At 34.5% G+C, this 25180-nt stretch overlaps 1 protein-coding gene across 1 annotated transcript; it reads right to left on the reverse strand.

Annotated features, from left to right (window-relative positions):
• Nucleotides 1-7243: 7243 nt before the first annotated feature.
• LOC115990900 (methionine aminopeptidase 1B, chloroplastic) lies at nt 7244-21666 on the reverse strand. Its single transcript, XM_031114668.1, has 10 exons — nt 21435-21666; nt 21045-21126; nt 19628-19865; nt 18554-18715; nt 18433-18474; nt 14071-14142; nt 13785-13864; nt 10406-10503; nt 9304-9351; nt 7244-7771 (listed from the first exon to the last, which is right to left on the reverse strand). The coding sequence occupies exons 1-10, from the start codon at nt 21541-21543 to the stop codon at nt 7626-7628; spliced, it is 1077 nt and encodes a 358-aa protein (XP_030970528.1). The 5' UTR covers nt 21544-21666; the 3' UTR covers nt 7244-7625.
• Between the last annotated feature and the right edge of the window lie 3514 nt (nt 21667-25180).

Consider the following 25180-nt stretch of genomic DNA (forward strand, 5'->3'; position numbering starts at 1 on the left):
AACAAACCTGCCTCTGTCTGGCAAGGGTGGACGTTGCACAAACCTGGTGGTCGGCAAGTACTCCCAGACCAGACAAAGTCGGTTAAGGGGCAAAACAGTAAAACATTGGTCACGGCAGGCACTATAAAAGGGCCCTTGCCGTGCCTTGAAAAGGGGATCGAAAAACAGAGTATTTTACAGAGTGAAAAGAAAAACAGAGCAAGAAGAAAAGAAAAAAAGATAAGAAAGAAAACAGAGAAGAAAAGAAAGGAAACTAAGGAAAAAGGAGAGTTAGTTCAATGGGCATGCACCAATAGATCGGTTTACTTCTCTCCCCCTTCAAATCTTACTTTCTTCCAAAACATAAACAATGACTCTTTCTCTTTGGGCAATAACCATTCAGGTCCGACTCCCTTAAAGCCATTAATCCCCACGGCAGGATCTTTTTCCTGGGAGATTATTTGCATTGAGAAGAGGCGTTCTCTCCTCTTTGGCTTTACTGCGGTAGACTAAGCTTAAAACTTGATTTATGCCCATTTGATTAGCTAGTATTATTTTCTTCCTTTTTTCTCGGTGATTGACATCATTATGACTGTAATCATGCTTTATTAGTAGGGAGTACATAGCCATTTATTTAAATAGTCAGAGTACTCTATTTTGATTATTATTATATCTCCCTGCCATAACTCGTCTGCAATAGTTCTGCTTGCCATAAATTTACTCCTGGTAGATAAGGCATAAGTTTGTGCACAAACCGGCCCAAGTTGAGTTACAATTGGACCGGCCCTAACTCCCTTACTCAGAAATATTCGGGCCCATCACAGCAGGAGGCAACCCAACCCATTACCGCAGGAGGTAGCCCAGTTCATTACCGTAGAAGGCAGCCCAAGCCCAAAACACCATATACAAAAAAAGGCTCGTACATTAAATTGGTGACTCCGCTGGGGAGTTGGGAAGCAGACAGGGGCAAAGGAAAAGAAAATAGCGCCCCTCGCAAACAATGCCACCAAACTCTAGGACGACACGGAATATGAGTGCCGTACCCTCACAAGCAGAATCTAGGCCAACAACACCTCACCAAGAGCAACTTAACCAAACAAAAGGTGTCAACAAAACGGGGGCTGATCCTCAGCCTCAGACAAGAGTCCCCGCGGACAATGTCAACACCTTTGTCAAAGTATTGCAATCATTGCAACACTCGCAGCAACAAATGATGGAAGAGATCCGTCAACTAAAAGCAGACAAAACAAAAGAGAAAGGCAGCCAGCATGACCCGGATCATGTGGCAGATAGAGAAGAGACACTGGCAAGAGGTGTCCCTCGAAACGCAGGACAGCGTTTCATTACCATGGTTGAGGTGGCGGCTCTCTTGGAGTAAGAGAGAGCCAGAACACCAAAGGAGAGGTTTTACGCACGAAGACCTCCCTATCCTCTAAAAGTACTTAGCAAGCCGTACCCCGAGAGGTATGAACCAAGGGCATTGGCCCAGTACGATGGCAGGAAGGGAAGTGCAATAAAGCATGTGAGCAAATTTATTGACACCCTTGGACCTTATGCAGCAAACGAAGACTTATGTCTGCGGAAATTTTCAAAGTCACTGTGCAACCGGGCATACACCTGGTACATTGGCTTAAAACCAGGATCAATCCCAACCTGGGATGACATGGTGGATGTACTTTGCACTAAATACTTTCACGGGGAAGAAACGGTGATGCTTGCAACTCTGCAAGCAACCAAGCAAAGGAATGGAAAGGATCTGATGGAGTACATCAAACAGTTCAGGAACATAGCACTTGATTGCTATGACCACTGTGAAGAGAGGACGTTGGTAGAAATGTGCATGACCAATATGATTCGGGAGTTCAGAGCTATCCTGGAGAATCTGGAGATTTCCCAGTTCGCACAGCTATTGCAGAAAGCTAGAAAGACGGCTCAGACCGTGAAACCCAGTTCAGACAAGAGAAACGCACCGCAGGCTATGGTGGTGTCCACTAGAAACCAGAGGAGGAAAACAGAGGGGAGGGAGTATGATACGCCCCCACCCTTACCATGTACTCCTAAGGAGCTGGATGTGCTACTTGACAAATGGATAGCGGACGGGATCTTTAAACCCAACCAGGTTTCTAGAGAGCTTACGGAGGAAGAAATGAGGGATCCTCGCTTTTGCTACTTGCACAACTATGTACAACATCCCACCGCAGAATGCTAGGCGCTCCGCAGGCTAGTGCATCGCAGGATCAAAGAATGCACATTAGAGCTGACCCAGCTGGAAATCCAAAGAAACCCACTCCCAAACCACAAAGGAAAGGGTGTAGCAGCAGTGGTGATATGTGCAGACCCAGGAGAAGACGAGGAAGAAAACTTGGCCCTGCCTGCTACGGCGATTACCACTCTTCAGCAAAGTGCCAATTTCAAAAATCTATTTGACCAGTTGGGACTTACAGCAAAAGAAAGAAAAATAGCCACGGAGGCTTTGGTAAGCATCGCCTCCAGGGCAGGGGTGGAATGCCTATCAGCAGAGATGCCAGAAGACAGGGCCCTCCTACAGGAATTAACAGAAATCACGTTTAGCAGTGAGGATATCAGCCCAGCCCATTACTGTAGGAGGCAGCCCAAGCCCAATACACCATATACAAAAAAAGGCCCCTACAAGGGCATATTCTCAATACTCTTTCGAATCGACTCTATGATCTCTACACATCAATGAAGTCACCAAATGAGATTTGGAATGCTTTGGAGGCAAAGTACAAAACTAAGATAGTAGGTACGAATAAGTTTATTATTCAAAAGTATTCTGATTATAAAATGCTTGATAATATCTCAGTTTTGGATCAAGTGCATAAGTTACAGATTTTGTTCAATAAACTCCATGATTTGTCAATTAATATTCTTGAATCATTCCAAATGGGTACAATCCCCAAGTTGGAATAATTTTAGGAAGAAGTTTCTGCATATGTCGGAAGATCTCACTATAGAACAATTCGGACAATATCTTCAAATTGAAGAGGAAAGTCGGGTTAGAGATGGGATTAACACCGATTTTAAAGTGAATGTGAACAATGTGAGCAATGTTCAAAGTGCGAGTTTGAGTAAGACCAATAAGCACTTGAAAGTGAACAAAAGTGGGAGTGGTTTCAAAAAGAACAACTCCAAGAATCCCAACAAGGACAAAAAGAACCGGGCTTGTTTCCATTGTGGAAAGAAAGGTCATTAAATTCATGAATGTAAACTCTTAAAGAACAAGAAAAGGATGAAGAAGGCAATGCCATTGAAATGAATGTCATTGAGGCCATTGAAATGAATGTGTAAGTGGCATAGATATTGATATGATCACTGAAGTTCATATGGCTGTGATTGCAAATCCTTTTGATTGGTGGTTCAATTCGGGTGCAACGGTGCATGTGTGCAACAACAAAGAGCAATTCAGGACTTATGATGAGTCTTCCATAGAACAAAAAGTGTTGATGGGCAACCACAATAAAGAAAAGGTTCTTGGAAAGGACACCATTGAAGTGAAAATGAGTTTCGGCAAGATGTTGATCTTGACCAATGTTTTCCATGTACCTAATTTAAAGAAGAATCTAGTTTCTACCAATTTGTTATGTAAGAGTAGTGTAAAAGTTGTACTTGAATCAGACAATTTAATCTTGTCCAAGAATGAGATATTTGTAGGAAAGGGATATGCTACTGATGGCATGTACAAACTAAGTATTATTAATAGAAGTTTCTTGTTGTGTTTATATTGTTGATTCTTCATGTTTGTGGCATGCTAGATTAGGACATTTAAATTTTGAAATATTTGAAGTTTATGTCAAAGCATGGTGTTATTTCTTATAAGCATGATGATGAAAAGAAATGTGAGATTTGTATTCAAGCAAAGATGACAAAGAAACCATTTTCTAAGTCAGATATAAATTCTCTTATGCTTGAACTTGTATATTTTGATGTATGTGAATTGAATGGTGTATTAACTAGAGGAGGTAAAAGATACTTCATTACATTTATTGATGATTTCTCTAGATTTACATGTGTATTTAATGAGAAAGAAAGATGAATCCATTGACATGTTCAAATGCTATAAAACTGAAGTAGAAAATCAAAAGGATAGGAAAATATAGATCATATGAAGCGATAGAAGTGTGAATATTTTCTTAATGATTTTTCTACGTTTTGTGAGGAATATGGCATAATACATCAAAGTTCAGCCCCTTATACACCCCAACAAAATGGTTTGGCTGAAAGAAAAAATAAAACTCTTGTAGACATGGTAAATGCCATGATCTTGAGTGCAGAGCTTCCTTTTAATTTATAGGGAGAGACATTGATTACAGCATGTCATGTGCACAATAGAGTTCCTTCCAAGAAAATTAAAGTATCTTCATATGAGTTATGGAATGGAAGAAAACCAAACCTTGATTATATCAAAGTGTGGGGGTGTTTAGCCTTTTATAGAGTGGTTGATCCAAAAATAACAAAGTTAGGACTAAGAGCTATGAAAAGTGTGTTTGTAGGTTATGCTTAAAATTCAAAGGCATATAGGTTATTAGACTTAAACTCTAATACAATGGTGGAATCAAGAGATGTTGAATTTATTGAGAATAAATTCAATAAAGATTCCGTAGATGCTTTGATACCTACTCAAACACAACAAGGTGACTCTAATCCTAATACTACTTTAGGTGGTACTAAAAGGATTGAAAGTGGTTCACCAAATGAACAAAGAAAGAGTCAAAGGATAAGAAAAGTAAAGGACTTTGGTCCAAACTTCATTTTTAATCAAGCTCAATTGTACCTTGTTGAACGTAATAGACAAATAGTCCTAAATAAAATACCTATAGTGTTTAACACAGAAATCTATGGCTTCTAGAGATTTAGCTTTCGGGAAAGAAGCTGTGAATGATGAGATGGACTCAATATTATCCAGTAATACTTGGGTCCTAATGGATCTACCTACTGGTTCTAAACCAATTGGTTGTAAATGAGTATTTAGAAGAAAATATAATACTAATGAATCAATACAAACCTTTAAAGCAAGGTTAATGGCAAAAGGCTTTAAACAAAGGGAATGAGTAAACTACTTTGATATCTATGCACCAGTGGCTAGGATCATGTCAATTCATGTGTTGTTAGCACTTGCATCCATATATAAGTTGATTGTACATCAACTGGATGTTAAGATAGCTTTCCTAAATGGTGATCTTGATGAGAAAGTTTACATGGAACAACCTAAGGGTTTTGTACTTCCTAGAAATGAAAAGAAAGTTTGCAAATTAGTCAAGTCCTTATATGGCTTGAAACAAGTTCCAAAACAATGGCATGAGAAGTTTGACTTAGCAATTTTGTCGGATAGCTTTCTGCACAATAGTTCTGACAAATGTATGTATTCCAAATTCACAAAGGAATATAGAGTCATTGTATGCCTTTATGTGGATGATATGCTCATATTTGATACGAATATGAAAGGTGTATGTGAAACCAAAAAGTATCTTTTTTCTATGTTTCAAATGAAAGATTTAAACGAAGTAGATACTATTATGGGAATCAAAATTAAAAGACATAGTGAAGGATTTGCACTGTCTCAATCTCATTATGTTGATAAAGTGCTTCAAAGATTTAAACTTCTTAATATAAAGAAAGCGAATACACCTTTCAATCGGAGCATAAAGTTGGGCGAAAGCACTAGAAGAGTAATAGCACAACTCGAGTATGCTAATGCTATTGGTAGCATGACGTATACTATGCATTGTACAAGACCAAACATATCATTTTTAGTGGGCAAACTTTCTAGATTTACAAGTAATCCAAGTGTGAATAACTGGAAAGCAATTGATAGAGTTCTTGGTTATTTAAAGAAAACCATAAGTTTGGAACTCTTTTGTTCTGAATTTCCAGCTGTGTTGGAAGGTTATTCAGATACTAGTTGGATTACTAGTGTAAGTGATAACAAATCCACGTCTAGTTGAACATTCACTCTTGGTGTGGGTGTCATCTCTTAGGCATCAAAGAAAAAAACATGTATTTCACACTCCACCATGGAATCAGAATTCATAGCATTGGCATCAGCAAGCAAGGAAGTGGAATGGCTAAGAAATATGTTATTAAACAAAGAGTTGTGGCCACAACCAATACCAACCATTTCGGTGTACTGCAATAGTGAAGCCACCTTGGGTAGAGCATACAGTAAAATGTATAATGGAAAGTCTAGACATATAGGTCTAAGACATGATTACATAAGACAATTAATAGAATTTGGTACCATTTCAATTGTCTATATAAGGTCAAATAGTAATTTGGTAGACCCTTTTATCAAAGCAGTGTCTCAAGATATGGTTGGGGTAACATCTATTGGAATGAGACTAAAACCTTTCGCCAATAGTGGGAACCCAATCTCGAATTAATTTTAATCTAAGAGGTTTAAAAGGTAATAACAAGCTATTGATCGTGGTTTGTAAAAGCACTAATTTTGTGTCTCATTCAAGATAGATTAGTGAAGACTGTTACGATGTAATTGATGATGAGTTTTACACTCTTAATGAAGTTCATAAAGAATAAATGTCTGTGTAATAGGGACATAAGAAGGAACTTCACCTTTGTGAATATAAAAGTGGTGCCGCTTCTAGTAAGAGTAAAAGGCTTTCTCTTGTAAATGTTCACTAAACCGGGAAGAGCACAAGGCTATAACAGTGCTAACAACAATAGATTTCTAAATGTGTTTGTGGATTTCTAAACTTCTAATTTTCTGAAGCACAACAAGCTCGAGGTTTCCCTTTTATTTTTTTTTAAATCCTATAACTTAGAGGTGTAAGAAATTAAATCCAATAAATTCAAAAGTAATTTTATACTAACAAATTAAAGCCTAAGAATTCAAAACATAACAAATTAAACCTCAAAGAAACCTCAATTTATTTGAGTAAAATTGCAAAATGTATAGGTTAAATATGAAATTAAAATTTAATTTTTTTACTTTTTCAAATTTTGAGATTTAATTTATTATTTTGAAATTATAAGAGTTTGAGGCATAAAAAATCTAGCTACAGTGGAGGATAACATGTTAGGATTAGGAAAGATCAAGGCCTACGTCTAGTACACAGAAGAGGACAAGATATGAGACCGGCACGTGTTTTTGAGCACGTGTTTCCATTGCTCAATATTGTAGTTGCACCTTCTCTTTGCCCAAAACTGTGACCATCACACTGATGATAGTTGATAAATTTAGCTAGCAGTCCATAAAAGGTAACATATAATCATTCAACCAAGTCCAGTGTACATTGATATAGCCACACTACTATCATTCTAACAAGAACCAAGGTTCAACTCCTTCCAGTTATAACCATATTCATTGTTCATATCAAACTATTCATGCTGTGCTTTTAAAAAGAAAAAAGAAGAGAAAATTTATAGTACTGTTCTTGCGGTTTGGAACTACATTTCTGTTGGTAAAAGAGGATGGAGTGGGGCAATATATTAAAATTCCCCTATTCTTATTGCATATGCACACTTTGGCATCCATCAATTTTAGCATAGAAGTCTAGAAGCAAAATGAACGAAAATGCTGATTTATCCTCCTTTATATATGTAATTTACTTCCTATACACATGGGCACAGAACAGTAATGTAGAATCAACCATATTTATTAAAATAGAGTTTCAGTATGTTGTCAAAATTTCTGCGCCAGTTCTAGTAATCAAAATGGAATGCTCAAACTGTGCAGCAGCGCTACCATCAGCGGTTACAGTTGTCCAGTTGTCTGGCCATGTTATACAATCAATACTTCCAAGTGTAAGAATTGGTTCTGCAGTAAAACGGGAAGAAACTCTTATCAAAAGGATTTATGGATCAAATTTCCAGCCTCATTGGTGTAGATATTATTAAAAAGTAATAAAATAAATTATATTTTTTACCCTTAACGTTTTGGATTGTTTCCATTTTGGTCCTTTAAATCTTTTTCTTTTTTTAAAATCTCATTTTGGTCTTCCAACTTCTGCCTTCTGTTTGCAAGCACCACGAACTGAGATCTCAAACTTAGTAAATTTTTATGTAAAAAAAAAAAAGTCATATCCAGTGCACCAAACTAACACATTTTGTGGAGTCTGGGAAAAGTCATGGTAAGTAGCCTTACCCCCAATTTGTTTTGGAGAGGCTGATTCACAGAGCTGAACCCGTGACATGTCTCTTTGATGAAAGGCACTTGCCATTTAACTAAAGCCCGACCTCTACATCGGGTACATTCTTCTTATTTATATTTTATTTTAATTATTCTTGCATTTTTTTAATCCAATCTACATTCTTGTCCGCCTAAAACCTTTAGCATGGTGCTAACAAAGTTTTTGTCATTATTTCAACTAGACAAGGGAAGATGTAAGACAATGAAAAGGATGTGATATTTCAGCCAACTAGCTAGAGTACATTGTTTATTGGGTATTCTAGGTGACACCAAGACAGAACTAAAGCGATTATAAAAAATAAAATTTTAAAAATAAAAAGACAGAATTAGAGCAAGAAAGAACATTTTGTAGGCAATATAGTCAGATATAGACAAAGTCAAAGCTACATAAACTGAGATGTCAGATATATTGAAGTTTGTCATCATTATTTTCAACACTAAGACGGGTAAGTTGAGAAATGAAAAGGCTGTCATATAACAGTTAACTAACTAGAGCACCGTGTTTAATGGCATTAGGTAGGTGATACCAAGACAGAGTCAAAGCAAGAAGGAACATTTGTAGGCACTGTAGTCAGATAAATATTTGAAACCAAGCAGCACTACATATGTTGTTTACACCCTATAGCTAAAGATAAGAATGTTAATATCAACAATTAGGAAAGTAAAGCAAGCAAAGATAAGATAGTGGTGTTTGCAAGTTGCAACACACCATTACAGTAGAAGTGAAATATAAGGCAACAGAAATATTAATTTTCCCCACAATTTGAGCTGAAATTTTGGAATACTGAATCCTCGCTAAGAGGTAAGCAATTCTTTTGGTTCAAGTTTTTTTGGTTCATGAACACAGCTTATCTTACAGATTGAACCCAAGTTCTTTTTTTTTTTTTATTTGGGGATTCAGGGAAAGGTTTGGGATGCTACCTTATTCTTTCTTTTCAGGGACAAGAGACTAAGCTCCTACATTATTGTTATTGCTGTTGTTTTTTTTTTTGGTGTTGGTGTTGGTGGTGTTGGTGTTAATATTATTATTATCATTTCAATCGCTCGAGTATATTCTCCACATGGTTAAAACTACCAATATAGTTCCAGTCTAAATACTAAATGGGCAAAAGATAATATAAAATTACCACCTACTTTACAGGCACAGGTAATGCACTCACCAATAGTAAATGTCTGACCTTCTACCATGAAACCAGCCTCGTCATTGCCTGTCAGACAATAAAGAAAATATGTCAACGAGTACTTAATACATTCAACAAGCACAGTAAACTTCAAATAATGACTTAACAGCATCCCCCTAACATCACCCCGAGGAATTTGAACCTAGTTTCTCCTCTGTGGGAGAACTAAGCCACAAGGCTCTTGGCATGACCACAGCTCATTGCAGATATTTGGACAAACCAAATTTAGAGCTGGTTGCAGTCATTTTATAATTACTTGCTCTTTTACCAGGCTTTCAAGATTATCCATCCATCCATCATCAAATCAACCAGGAACAGTCGATAAAATAACCATAACAATTCAATATAGAGAGGAGAGTAAGAAGAAAGACTTTCATTTTTAATGATAAAATATAAGCTAAATTCGAGTCAACAAGTAGTTGAGCACCTAATGATACCCCAGATCAGAACTAATGCACTCTACTAAGCACTACCTAGACAGATCAAGCTAAAATGTATGTAGTGTAATAAACCTCATCATTTAAAGCTGTCATTTATTTTCACTACAAATTATATGGTATAACAATATTTCAGATACAAATTCTTAATCTACAAATTGGAGTACAAAATGAAGATTCCTTCACAAAGGGGAATAAATTCTACAACAATTGATATTAATTTTAGCAATCATCAACTCAAAACTGCTTTGGAACTCAACACACAATGTGGAGTTAGTCACACAACTTGCCAGCACTTGAGAAAATAACATCTAAAACATCAACAACATAATCATGAAAAAATCAAAAATCAAAATGAATCAATGAAAGAAACAAGCAACCTAGTTCACAAATTTGATCTTATGGCAAGGAATATAAGAGAAATAATGGTATATTTGCTTCACCTAAAGAACCTCGTTACAAGGTTGTTGCTTGTTGGTACCAACATAAGATTAATCATCACAAGATTTTTCACTAAGATAGAGTCCCCTTAAAGTTCCAATGTTTACTCAATGGTACAAAATGTTTAGTTCTAATGGTTTGATTCTTCCTAAGCCAATAAAGTAATCAGGTAATCAAAATACTGAAATCAATAGGTCACTTACGGTGATGATATATAATTGGTTCAGAGTGAAATACAGTTCCCACGCCATGGCCAACAAAACGCTCCACCACACCATATCCATATTTTTCAGCATGCTCACTGAGATAACCACCCAAAATATAATTGTTATAAACAACTCAAAATCAAGTGAAATCGATCATTGTTACATAACATGAAATAAAATGATCATGTATCGTGCATTGAAACAAATTATAAGGTCGCAAATTGTTAAATTACTGATTGTCCCAAGAGCTTAAACTATTGGAATGTGGTAAATTTAATCATTTAACCACATATTTTTAACATTCTCCTTCACGTGTGAGCCGAAACTACCTTTTAATAAGTGAGGCCCAACACGTGAGAATTTAAATGGGAGGTAGAGTGAAGGAGATAAGGATCGAATTCAAGATATCATGCTAGGATATCATGCTCTGATACCATGTTAAATTACTAATTGTCTCAAAGGCTAAAACTCTTAGGAAATGATGAATTTAATCACTTAACCATAAGTCTAACACTCTCCCTCACTTGTAGGCCTAAATTTCCCCTTAATAAGAGGGGGCCCAACAAGTGAGAATTTAACATTTTAAATGGGAGGAAGAGTAAAGTCAGGGATAACAGAATGCACAAGTAAGTCAATTATAATATTACCAAAACACAATCAGTAAATTATGTCTATTCTGTTATGTGAAACACATATCCATCTATTATACACAATGCCTAAACATAAAGTGAGGTGTAGTTACAATTTTTATAAGTCGTATTGGGCCTGTTATAACCAACTTACAAGGAGAAGAAATCCTCACCCAACATAAGGTATGGGCCCCACCCAATTTTATGTTCAACTTCTTACATAAGCATCAGCATGCCAATGAAGTGGTTTTTACTCTTTCTGGCTCTACATTAAGCAGAGCCTTAAAGAGCTCTTGGAGCTAAAAAATATTTAAGTGTGTGGAAACCCACTAAAAAAGAGCTTTAAGCAGTGTCAGTAAAAGTGTCAAGTGCACTTAAGTCTTAAGTGAACAGACCTCTTGAAGTCTAGGTGCTAGCACACGCTTGATTAAAGGAAAGTACACATTTTTCAAATATAATATCCAATAACCTCAGATAGAAATATTCACAACATATTATAAAAAATAAAATGAAAACTCAAAATATTTATATTTTACCTATTAGGTAAATGCAATTGATTAATGCTTGTAAGTTCAAATTTAACTTAAGTTAATCAATTTCTTAAAAATTTTATATAGTAAATTGAAAAAAATTATCAATGGACAATATGATAATAATCTAGTCATAGAAAGTGTAATATTTTGCATAATTGTCTTGTACTTTATAAAAATACATAGCCATTATAGTTATAATCAAATGATGAACATGGTTCAATCAACATACATCTCAAAGGCAAAGACCAAAAAGCACTAATAAATTAACCTAGTTTTTATCTTTTTGACATGCAAATAAATAATTGCTTGTGTAATACAACACCTTAAGAGAGAATGGTGTTTCTATAGTAAATCAATGGTCCATGTCATTTCCTTCAAGATCAAGCAATGAATTTTAAGAATTCATATCTTTTTTCTTTTTCTTTTTTTTTTGGATAATTAATAAACTTTATTGGAGAAAGATGTAAGAAAATACAGAGGAAAAACACAAAGGCAGTGTGCTAGAAGCAATAACAAAAAATTAAGTAACAATGCAAGTACAAAAATCAAGCATATCAAGTAAAGAAACGAAAGAGAAGACACCCGAAGCATTTTCCCAATCACGCAAAGTCTAAAAAAAAAAAGAAGCTTCAACTCATAAATCGATCTTTCAATCCCTTCAAAGGTACGTGTATTCCTTTCCCTCCAAATGATCCACATAAGAAAATTAATATCTTTTTTAGAAATATAATTAAAACGCATGCCTAAGGCATGCTTCTTTAAATGATCTTCACTTTGGCCAAGCAAAGTGCTTAGACCTTGGGGTTTTGAGCTTTAACTGTACCTAAGCGCACTTATAACAACACTGGCTAAGGGGTCCTTAAAGCTGAAACTTGTAAGAAAAAACTCTACAATTCACTGTTCAAGCTTTATAAATCCAAAACTTTAAAGCACTATACACTGTAATTTGCCAAACACTCAAAACACTAGAGCTTTTCAGTTAAAGCTTAATATTGTAAAAGCTCTACTAGTAAAGCTTTACTTCCTACAGCAATGCCAAACAAACACTATGAAGAAGACAAAGAATCTTTTACACCTACCCCTGATATTTTATAACCAAGTCATAGTAGGCCAAGGTACTAAATCTACTCATACTTGAAATTACAGTTTTCCTTTTGATTTCAGTATTATTATAAGATGTACCATACTACCTAAAAAGGTTTCCCAGATATAGTGTATTACAAAAATATTTTGGTAAAGTTTATTTATGACAGTTGTACAAGGCCATAGTCAAAATTCAAACTTTGATGCAGAGCACTTGTTTTTTCCTATGTTCTTTGATTACAAATAACTAACTCATTAACTCTCTCAAAAGACTTGATGTGCACTCCAATGCTCCATTTCAACATAAAATATTTCCCGGGAAAAATGTTTACAAGGAAAATGACTTTTTTCTGTGTTTCATTGCGACGCTAGAAAATATTGCAAAAACACTTTCCTCTATTTCACTAGCACATAAAATCATTAATATTTCATATAATTAAACAATAACTTTCATCCACAACATGAATACTATCTAGAGCAACTAGAAAAACTTACAGTTGAGATGAGAGCTTTTTTTCTTCTCTTTTTTTGTTGTTGTTGTTATGTTCTGTGGGGATGGGAAGCCATGGAACATGTTTTACGCTTGCTTTATGCTTAGAAGCATAGAACATTTTATACCTCTTTTGGGGTTTTTGTTTTTTGATTGTAAAAATGGTTTTCCGTTGACCAACAGACCAAGATTTTCAATTGTACCAAATACTGGAAAATGTTTTACACCAAAACAAACTGAGCATTTGCCATGTATCAAGCCCTGTGCTACTCTTTGGTGGGTAGTTCTTTTCTTCACAGGCTCTGAATTAAATACTTTTTTTCATAAGGTTCTGAGTTGAATACATTAAAATAATGCTGAATAGATAAGCAAACTTTATTGCATTAATGAGTTAAAATTTATATGCTAGTATCAATAGTAAAGTATAAAGCACAAAATTACTTCAACATATTTCACTGTAGAATCTAAATAAGATATTATACTGTGGACATGGATCTATTTCTAATAGCATCTGACATATTAATTGGTGTCTGCAAATTGACATTCACATACTCTAACCATTTTTGACTTGACACTTAAGTCTTATACAAAAATGTCTTTTCTTTTCTGATCCAACATATCATGAGCACAAGAAGCAGTACCTAATTCTCTTTCCAATTTTCTTAAATTGAGCACCATCTTTGCAAATAGCTATGCCTCTCTCCAAGCACTCTTCAGTAACCTGCCACATTACACAGATTGAACAGCTATAAGTGAGGCAACGTTTAATGCGCAATCGATAATTTATTTGATAAATTGGTACAGAGCTTTCCAGAACAACAATGGTTGAGAAGAAACTATGCTTCCAACTTAAAACATTTGCTACATGCATGTCCAAAATAATATGTTAGTTATTACCCCATTTGTGGGGATCAAACAAACATTTACCTTCACGAGGCGTTTCATCTCATCACTAACATCTCCACAAAAAAATGTTTTTGATGTGTCTCCATGATATCCCTACACAACATACAAAGAAAGAAATCAACTTCTAGCTTTAAAGAAGTAGAATAGAAATACTGAAAGAGTCAGATACCTTACATTATCTACAGCAAGAAACTACTGACCTTTTCAGCAACAAATCTTCTAATATTATATTTGAGTTCCTGTGTGTGTGTGCATGTGTGCGCTTTTTTCAGAAATAAAACTTTGGTAAAGAGCAAACCAATTGCATCATAAATGACAACGGAAAAAAAATTTGGGAATTTGTCTACGTGTGCTTGTGGTGGGTTTATGATTCAAGTCTGAATATGAATCAAGGAAAGAGAGAATTTTAGAGGAGAAATCAGAGAGCTAGTTCAAGTTATCAAAATTAGCAAGAACACCTGACGTAGGGCTGTCTTCTTTTTGCTCTTCCTCCTATACGTGCATGTAATTGGGGGCTTGTACCTTGTATCCGCACCAACACCCAAACCAAATCCATAGCAAAAGGGAGAGGAAAAGTCAAACGTTGGTTGAAAGTTTATTTACTTCTCTAGAAAAAACTGCAGTTATGCCAATGGGACCTCCTCCCCTTATAAGCACTAGGAGGGTTGAGGACATGGGTTCAAATCCTGTTGAGTGCGTGTGTAACTTACCAAAAAATGTAAAAAAGGAAGCCACCGTTTCAACTTCATAAAAATCTAAAATCCCAGTTTTACAAAAGCAAGATCTTTAAAGGATATATCCATAGAGCTCTGAGTTCATGGAGAGCAACTTCATATTAAAAAGGCTTAAGAATCGATAACTCCTTAGCAGCAGGAACTTATATATTAAAAAAATATCTATTGACCAAGTTATTCCAATTCCAGGATGACTGTCTGACAGAACTTTAATCCAACGTCAAAATTTAAATCCTTGGAACTCCTAAGCAAAACATTAGTGTGATTATGTGGTTAAATTGAGTACAGAAACATTTATACTTTCCTTTCACTTTCTCTAGCAATTTTACTAAATGGGGACAAGCACGGAACATCTGTCATCCTCTCATATCATCCTATTGCTGAAAAGGTTTTAGATTTTAGGATTTTGTACCTGCCTAAAGAATGAAAAAGGGGAAGGGGGGGGGGGGGGAATGAGAGAGGGTGATGGAGTCATTTTTTTGATAAATAAAGAGGGTGATGGAGTCATGGAAGATAAATATACTATTACTTTGCAAATTCGCCTATTCAAAAATTATTCTATTGAGTCCTCATGTGAAGTTCAATTGAAGTGAAAGATGTGCCCTTTTAATGGTCTAAGTATGAGTCTTTTAGGGTTAAAACAGTTTTTAATTTGGGTTTTCATTTTATTAGTTATGGTCAGTTTTATATTGAGGGGCAAATCTGTAATTTCTGCAATTCCTGTGAATTAAGGGTATTTTGGTAATTTAGTTGAGTCTAGAATCTTCTAAGGTATTCTAAGTATCTTAGGTTTATTTACTTTGGGTCCAAGTTAGTATGTATTAGGTTTTATTAATATTCCTAATACTAGTAGGAATCCTATATTACTAGTACAAGAGTCTATATTTATTGTGCTCAATGTATTCAAAGAAAAATAGAAAGAGTTGATAATAAAATTTGAGTGTTTTGAGCAATAAGCACGTTGGCTCTCTTTCTCTTCTTTCTTTCCAAGGTTCACGGGTCACACAGCCCCTAAACAGCCACTACAGCCCTAAGTTCTCTCTAATTCTTCTTCTTTCCTAACCCTAAACCAACCCAACTAAACATAGACAAATCCCTAATTTGTCCAACATCAAATTGCTATCAGAGCAAAAATCCTATCACAAGTCCCTGCCAAAATCTTCTTCAGCCGCTTGACAAAATTTATCATCTAGGATCATGTTGATGCGGGAAGATGCATCTCTTCTCTCAATTGTTAGGCGTATTCAAGCTATACCCAAGTAAGAGGAGGATTGGAAGTGTACTTCAATATTTAGGACCATAGTGCATTGTAAAACTGAAAGTCAAATGCTTATTATTGATGGTGGGAGCAAGATGAATGTTGTTTCCAAAGCTCCTATTGAGCTAGGAAGCACGGGTACGGATTTGGGTTCAAGTTCAAGTTCAGGTGCAGGTGCAGTGCGGCGACATGCCAATTTTTGAAAAAATAGGATACGAGGGCGAGGGGATACGTTTACTAATAAATTAATAAATATATTTTTATTTATATTTTCTATATATTGCTAAGCATTTTTTTTCATATAAAGGTAAACATATACCGATTTAAGAGCATTAGTAGATAATAAAGTGAGAGATGGAGGGAGTCTGAGGGAGAGCTAGACTACTAGAGCCATGGCCGTGGGTTAGAGAGAGAGAGAGAGAAGACGGAGAGAATGAGAGAGACTTTTAGATGATTTTAGGATTATTTCTTTAAAGTAGGCTATCAAAATAGTGTTTTGATGATATATTTTAGGCAAAAATGCAAAACTAACCCTCTAACTTTTAGCTTTTGTCATTTCAATCCTTTAACTTTCAGTTTTGTCATTTCAGTCCTCTAAGTTTCAATTTTTGTCAATGTAGTATTATGTTAGATTTCAATTACTGCTACCGTTAAGTTTGACCTTTTTTTTTTTTTTTGAAAATAATTTTTGTAATTAAAAGAAAATAAATAAATAAAAAGCTTAAAAATAAAAAATAAAAAAAAAAACAACATGGAACTGGAAGGTCCCCTTCAGTCTTCATCCTCAGTTCCCCGTTCTCTGCTCTCTCTCTCTCCATCATTTAACACAAACACACGCTATACAACACCACCAACAAGATTTTCATTCTTCTTTTTCTCTCCTTGAAATGACATCGTAGTGAGAATATGAGCGACGATGAGTGGGTCAAGGAGGCCATGACCAACGGCACGGTGGTGGTGGATTTCTATTAAGGCTCTTCCAAGTTCAGCCTCCTCTGCCGAAGCCTATTCAGACTGTTCTCCGCCTCAGCTGGATTGTCCGCCAACGTCGGTCCAAGTCGACGCCCAAACACGGTGACTCCACCACGAGGAAGAAGGCCCAGCCTATGCGAGCTAGTCCTACCACGCCACTGTCATGGAGCGACGTCACCTCTGCTAGTGGTGGCGCTCTCGATGGCTTTGAGGAGTCAAGTCGTCTCTCCAAACCGACTGAAAGCTCGAGATCTAAGGTTTGTTGCTCTGATTTTTCCGAGCAACAAGAAAAAAAAAGTTCCATGTTTTCTTTTTTCTTTTTCTTTTTTCAAGCTTTTTTTTTTTTCTTTTAATTACAAAAATTATTTTCATTATAAAAAAATAAAAAATAAATAAATAAAAAAGGGTCAAACTTAACGGTAGTAGTAACTGAAACCTAACAGAATACTACATTAACAAAAATTGAAACTTAAAGGACTGAAATGACAAAACTGAAAGTTAGGGGACTGTAATGACAAAAGCTAAAAGTTAGAGGGTCAATTTTACATTTTTGCCTATATTTTATGTTTTTATTTTTAAAAAATTATTTCAGCCCATATCTAAGGCCTGTTTCGGCCCATTTCGGATCGAATCGGAAACCAAAAAAAAAAAGTTCAGCCACAGACGCGTGTGCAGCTGCATCCGTGCGTATCCAACTCGTTGAGAGGTTGAAGATACCAATGGAACCACAAATAAAACTATACAAGGTAGCGTGGATGCTAGATCATAATAATTTGCCTAGGAATCTCTCTCCCTCTCTTTTTAAATAAATAAATTTTGACCCCAAAGGGCTTACAAATTAAACAAACATAAAAAGAGAGGGGGAAAGGATCTCTGTTCATGGCATTTATCAAAGCCAGATCCTTGGTGCCATGTGCTTGCAGCCACATCAAATAAAACTATATTGCAAGAATGAAGATTTAGAGATAGGTCAGGCCTAATACAATGGCAAGTGTCTTCCACCAAAAGCCACAAGTCACAAGTTTGGGTCCAAGAATCAGTCTCTCTCTATAAATTGGGGTAAGGCTGCCTACCACAACCTATCCTAGAGCCAGCAAAAATGAAAGCTTTTTGCACTAGGTACTACCATTTTTAAGCTTTAGAGACCGATTGTTCTAGATACTTTATTCAGTATACTACAAGTACTTGATATGCATCTAGCTTATGAAGAACATACAAATAGTATATATGAAAAAACTTAAAAATCAGGAGTATAGGATACACAGATGGTCAAATCAAATGCTCAATACACTTTACTGTAAGGATATTCAATCAAGACATCAAACAGTTATTCACATATACAAATAAGCAAATATGAAAAATTAGCTCACATATACAAATAAGCAAATATGAAAAATTAGCACATTAAGTGGAACGTACATTTAGGTAGACCGTTACATCAATATTTATTATGTCACCATCCTGCACAAGAGAAGACTATTAGTGATGAATGATATGGCTTCCTATGAAGGTGTCAATACGTGGTCATAGCATACCAAACCTGTAACTGGCGAGAATCAGGTATTCCGTGGCACATGCACTCATTAACTGATGTACATACACTCTTTGGAAATCTCCCATAGCCAAGAGGTGAGGGATAAGCACCAGCATCAATAATCATTTGGTGCACTGCTTTGTCAATTTCATCTGTTGTAACAGACGGCTGTTAAGATACAAAAACATGTCAACCAAAGACCAATTTTAATAATCCAATGGAGAGATAGCATGACTAGATTTACAATAAGCATGTGGTCCATCATGACAATGGATAAAGGAAGGAGGGTGAACTTCCAAGACCTGTTCCACTTTTAAAGAGGCAAAATGAAAGAGAAATTTTCGTTTTCTTTTTTTCACACCAAAGAAAACTGCATCCTAATGGATATTCCTCATCCTGATCATATTGTGAAAGACACTTGCAGAAGGAAACAATAGCCTACGCACTAGGCATTCCATTCATCCAACAATGCACCTAATAGACTCAATAACTACCATCCCAAAATATGTTGCAACTTGCAACAACCAGGACATCTTTCTGACAGGATACAACTCTATATCAAAGCTCACCTGAATTTATGCTAAAGGCCTTTCATTGACCTAATACATCTCTAGAAGACAGCAGCAAATATGAAATCCACAGTTGACAACCACTGCAAACTATTCACAGCTGAAATGTGAAATATGAAGTAACCAAGTAATAGAGATCAAATCCAGCATACCAAAGGGTTCATTAAGCTTGGAAAATTTTAGTCACTTTTAAAATGTAATGTTAGGTCAACAGCTGCTCAGAGCTTGAAACCAAAATCCCAAATATAAACATGCAAGGTTTTGGAGTTACATGTCAAGTTGAACTTGAGTTGCATTTTAAGTTAAATTAACGAAGAGAACTTAACTCATATTGTGAGCCCGCCTAGAAATATGCAAGTGATTTTAGACAAATATTTTTTGGTAGGATACATTAGAACCAATACTCAGACACAGATTACGCATGTAGAACAACATTAAGAACCTTATTACCTTATAGATCTTATTATTTACACAACACAACAAAGAATTTCACATGGGCCATAAAGCTTACCCTAACCAATTTTCCTGCATTGTCTAAGACACGAGCAGCAAGCTCGCATGCAGCCCTCATGCGAGCAATGCCTTCAGAATCATGAATTTGGTATTCACTTGAAATTTCTGGCAACAAATTTGAACCTACATAAGGAGGCTTTGGTATGTGATCGGGCATGGGAAGACGTGGTGATACCTTTCCCCGCCTCAATGGTGGCCTTCTTTTGACCTTTGTCACACTTGTAAGCTCACGTTCTCTACATACGAACAAAGAATATATCAAGGAGACAAACTAAGAATCACTTCAACCTTCTGATGAAGCAATGAAATGCAATGAACCACTTAAAGTCCAAACGTTTTATGCCCTGAAAAAGCAAATTACAATGACCCTACTCCATTTCTCAAAGTGCCTGAAAGAGAATGCAGGTTGAATTTCCAACTTCAACCTTAACAATTCAAACAGAATCAACGTGACAATTATGATATAGAAAGGAGCTACAGAATAGATTGACATACACATATCCTCTACATGGCACCATATGCCAACATCAGTATTAGAGTAATTAAAAAAAAAAAACCATAATCATATTAAAAAAAAAAAAAATTAATCAAGAACACACATGCATGAGCAAAGGGACTGAAGGACCGGCATAGTGCAGGCTGTGCAGCTCTTCCTTTTTAGCGGTTTCCCTCTTTTCCTAGGTTTATGTAAAATCAAATAATAGTTTCCCTCATCATTTTTACCTCACCAGGCAGAGCAGAGAATAAAAAGAATCCCAAATCATCATCTAATATGCCATAGCAATAGAAGATGTAAAAAAGTGTAGTAGTTGCAGATGAGTTAAACCACCTTGAATGCAATTATTCAACATTGTTCTTATTATTGAAGCGTATTGGTTTTTCATATTGATTTTTGGTCGGGATTTCTTGGATTATGCAAGGACCAGTGGTGGGTTTATTTTTTTGTTGGAAAGATCGTTTTAGAATTCATTGGAGTTGCATTATATAGAATGTCATCACACTTTGTCTCATGTGGTACATTTGGAGGAAGAGAAATACTCATGCAGTAGTACTATTGAAGGAAATGAGTTCACATTGATGGGACCTAAGCCTCTATTTCTTTTTCCATTGAATGAGAGCCATAAGAGGTTTTGCTTCACTATCTTTTTTGAATTGTTTTAAAATCATTTACACATTTTCTTGAACTTATAACTAGGGCTCACATTTTTGGATAACCTTAGGTAAGGGGTTGCTGCCCTCAAAAACGGCACAAACAATTAATTAATATCATTCCCAAGCAACTTTCAGAAAACCTCTATAAATTCCATAAAGGGAGCTTCTAAGCCACAAAAGCTGATTCAACTCTGAAAGAAACACACATACTGACTATTGCATAACTTAAAAAGGGGTCTTAATAACCGTTCAAAGTCATGTACCTTCTGATTCTCATTGCCTCCTCCAAACCCCATAGCTTCTTGGAAAATACAATAAATTGGTTTCGAGAATGCAAATGTTTTCCTGAATTGAACAACCACATATTAATAATACAGAATAAGACCCATTATTGCAATCAAAGTTAGCAACTTTATATTAACAAAAGAGAGATGAACAAATAACTCCCCTAATGTGAACTCAGAGAAAATAAGAAAACACAACCAAATTTGAAACTTTCAATGTTCTTATTGATGAAAACAAAAAAGACCCATTGGCTAAAACAGAATATAGTTCAAAATTTTCTGTTCTTTCCTTTTCTAATTTGTTATTTTCATTAGCAACAGGAGAAAAATAGAGACAGAAAATGAGTAAAGAGAGTGTGAGTAATAGACCAGAGAGAGTATAGGGTGAGAAGGTGAGTGGGGCCCTCATCCCCATGAACATAGTTGAGTTTGATAAAGGTTCACCATGCAAGGATGATGGCAGTTGCAGAGATGCCATCCTCTACTACACACTGTCACTGAGAGAGAGAGACAGAGAGAGCGTGTGTGTGGAATGTGGATAACAGAAAAGAGGAATGCAGAGCTTTGCAATACGGGCTTGGCCAATTTTGAAACAGTGACTTCTAATTCAGTGGGTATAATATTAATGGGCTAAATGTTTTATGGACCAAGTTATAATTATGGGAATATGGCAATAACCTCAAGAATGCCCAAAACTTTTGGGATAACAATTTTAAAAATAATAACAAAATCATCTATATATATTTTGAAAACCTAACAGTTAAATTGAATGTTATTTACGCTTTTAATATACATGTCAAATTTTGTGTCAATTTGATATTATTTACTATATTATCTATAAGTTTATATTTTATGCATAATTTTAAACTATGAAAACTTGCAATTTAAATAATTTATTGATGGTATAACTATTAATCTTTAATTTTCTATAAATTTTGCAAATAAGAAGGATTTATGCTTTGTTTGTTTCAGCATTAACATTTTCTAGAAAATGATTCATTTTTTAAAGAGTATTTTCTGGAAAACTATCTTATTTTCCGATGTTTGGTAACAACCTTGAAAGTGGGCTTCAAAATGTTTTCTGGTGTTTGGTATTCACAGTTTTTATAACATTTCTTGTATAATTTAAAACATGTATAATATGCGTATTGTGTAAACCCACCTAATGCAATCAATATAAATAAATAATAATAATAAAAAACAATAATGAATTTGGTTTTCAAACTAAAATTTTGACAACGGTTACAATCAAAATTAGCTATTGAATTTTCATGATCTCAAATATTCATCTTGCTCACGTATATAAACAGTAACATACATAATATATATATATATATATAAACCATATTTCTCATAATTCAAAATAACCAGTATAACCTTAAGTTCCATTTTAAATAATTCAAAATGCCACATAGGCCAAATAGTTTTATTGGCAAACTAATCCAGTACAAATAGTTTGATAAATATACCAAAAATTGTTATAGAACCGTTGACCGAACTGTGAGGAGAAAAAAAATAAAAACCTTATTAAAGAACGGTGTTATAGAGGGTAGAATAAATAGGAAGAAAAAAGATAAGAGAGGCAGATAGAGAGAGAAATCTGTGGAAAGAGAAGATGCCAAAAGGGGTGATAGTGAGGGTGTGAAAAGAGAGAAAAAAGAAAAGGAAGGAGAAGAAGTGAGAGAGTTTATTGTGAGAAAGGCTGAATGAGTAAAAAAAAATATTTTTTCCTTAGGTCAGAAGAAGATAATATTTATAGAAGCTATACACTGTGTGAGAGAGAGATTGTTTTCCAAAAAAAAAAAAAATTTGGAAAACAACCTATAGAAAATAAGCCTTATTTTTATAAGAGTTTTCCGTTAACCAATTTTTTTTATGCTACCAAATACTGAAAAATGTGAAAACTATCTTTATAGAAGGTTTTCCAGCGAAAAAAACAGAGGAAGAAAATGTAATCTAATAGTAGATTTGTCAAAATTCACATTTAATAAAAAAAGATATTGAGTAAGGAGGTTGTACTTTAAAGGTTACAGCTAATTTTGTAAATAAATTTTGTTTTTAAATTTATACACTATTTAGATGGGAGAAGATCTTAAATTAGGGAGTTAAAATTATATGTGTGTGTGTGTGGTGTCAAAAACAAAATGTCTTAATATTTTCACAAAAGAAATGTTATGTCCACTATATTTTCACAAAAAATTATAAGTAGTAGGTTATTACATATTGCTATTGGTAGGTAAAATAGTAGTTTCATTAACCACCTATTTTTTTTATGAAAATGTTGTGAAAAATACTGTGGATGTAGCACTTTTTTTGTTTTTTTACAATATCTTCATTTTTAATTGTAGTTGGTTCCAGTATGATATTTTATTATTTTATTTTAACCTATAAAGAATTAACACCTCAATTGTGAAAATATTGTGCCAATTTATTGTATTAATATTTGATTATAACGTGAAACAGTATGAATTGAACAAATAAAAAATAATGTAATAGATCTATTGTAACTTTATGCATTCCAAAAAATAAAAATAAAAACCGGCTAGTGAAATAATTCAAATTGAACCAATCAAAAATACTATAACGAAATTACATTAGCTTTTCGCATTTGCTCGTGTAGATAAGACGCGTGGCAAAGACAAGAACCGCAGATTCTAAAATTGTTAGGCAATGAATAGTGTTCCACAATTTCTCAAAAAAAAGAAAAAAAAAATAGAGAGAGAATAGTGTTCCACAAGTACTGATCCTAGTCCTCCTAAGGAACTTTTTAGGGGGACAATGTATCAAATTTATTCTTGTTTTTTTACATTTTCGACAAAAGGAAACACATGCACACCTGGAGATATGCTTTTATATCAACAGAGATGGAAACCGATGTGGAAAATGCAACTTCATGGCTAGGAGAAACTAACATAGACTTTAAATTCTGATTGAAAATAATAGGCAAAGAGCCAGTCAACCATCATAAAAACAAAGTTTCTACAAGATGCACGTTCCGACACCCGCATAATTAGGATTAAAATCAACCTAAAAATCTCGAAGATGATATATTATGTATCAATCATTTTGACTGACTTTAACTAGACTTATAACAAAATAAATTGGAATTTTAATCTCAACTTCTTTTTTTTCTTTTTTTTAAATCTTTGACAATTGAGTAGTTTATAACGAAAGTTTGAATTTTTGGTGTCTCCATTCAAATCATTAAAAAAAATGTTAATTGAGTTACAAAACTCTTGTTAAACCTTAATCTCAACCAATAACAGGATCAATAATAGCACTATATGGCTATATGTATATTTGAGTTTTACTGATTTATGCTTTTAGAGAATCTATTAATAAACCATTTTAGGAATTTTGTTTGCCATTAAATAAAAAAGAGGACTAACCTTTTTTGATAATTTTTTTCAATTTTTCTTAAAATTAATAATTAATATATATTATAAGAACATACATTAACCGAACTCTCTATATATAAGTAAGATATTTATTTGAATTAACAAGATCTTGTTAATTTTCACTTTCAATCAATTACTTTTATGATACGAGCGGATGTGTTTTCTTGACTCTCATGCACAGAATCTTCCATTTGAATATCTCCATTCTTAGCAATTCATTGACGATTGACGAAATGGAAAGCCGAATTAATTAGCAGGAAAGAAACAAATGAGCCTAAATATTTCTTCATATCTCTGTGGAAGTCTCGAAGAAGCTGCATGGAAAAGATGAAGTAAAGAGGGTAAGAGAGCATCTAAGAAATATACCAGTAGCTGTATGAATATTAAATAATAATAATAATAATAATAATAATATTTATTCATGAGTTAAATACTTAGTCTTCGACATTGAACTTGTCAAATATTTGGAAACTCCACCAAAAAAAGAAAAAAGATTCATGTCCAATAATTAACAAAATAAAGTCAAACATCCATGTTGTTTTAGGAGATGACACTGCCATTGAGATGGAAATGTCTTATATTTGATTATATTATTGTTCATTATATAGTTAATGTTGTTTTGAAAATTTTTGGTGAAAAAAATTGAAGATAACATCGATCGTCTCATACTCTCATTCAGATGTCATGTATAGAATATTATAATTGAAATTAATAAAA

Source organism: Quercus lobata, chromosome 1 (genome assembly GCF_001633185.2).
Source record: "Quercus lobata isolate SW786 chromosome 1, ValleyOak3.0 Primary Assembly, whole genome shotgun sequence".
NCBI lineage: Eukaryota > Viridiplantae > Streptophyta > Magnoliopsida > Fagales > Fagaceae > Quercus > Quercus lobata.

Coding starts and splice junctions, on each gene's coding strand:
- LOC115990900 (XM_031114668.1), bottom strand. CDS start 21,543: ATGGCATCTCTGCAACTGCCATCATCCTTGCATGGTGAACCTTTATCA. Junction 21,127..21,434: donor CTCACCCTATACTCTCTCTG/GTCTATTACTCA, acceptor TGTTCAATTCAG/GAAAACATTTGCATTCTCGA. Junction 18,475..18,553: donor CTGATTCTCGCCAGTTACAG/GTTTGGTATGCT, acceptor TCTCTTGTGCAG/GATGGTGACATAATAAATAT.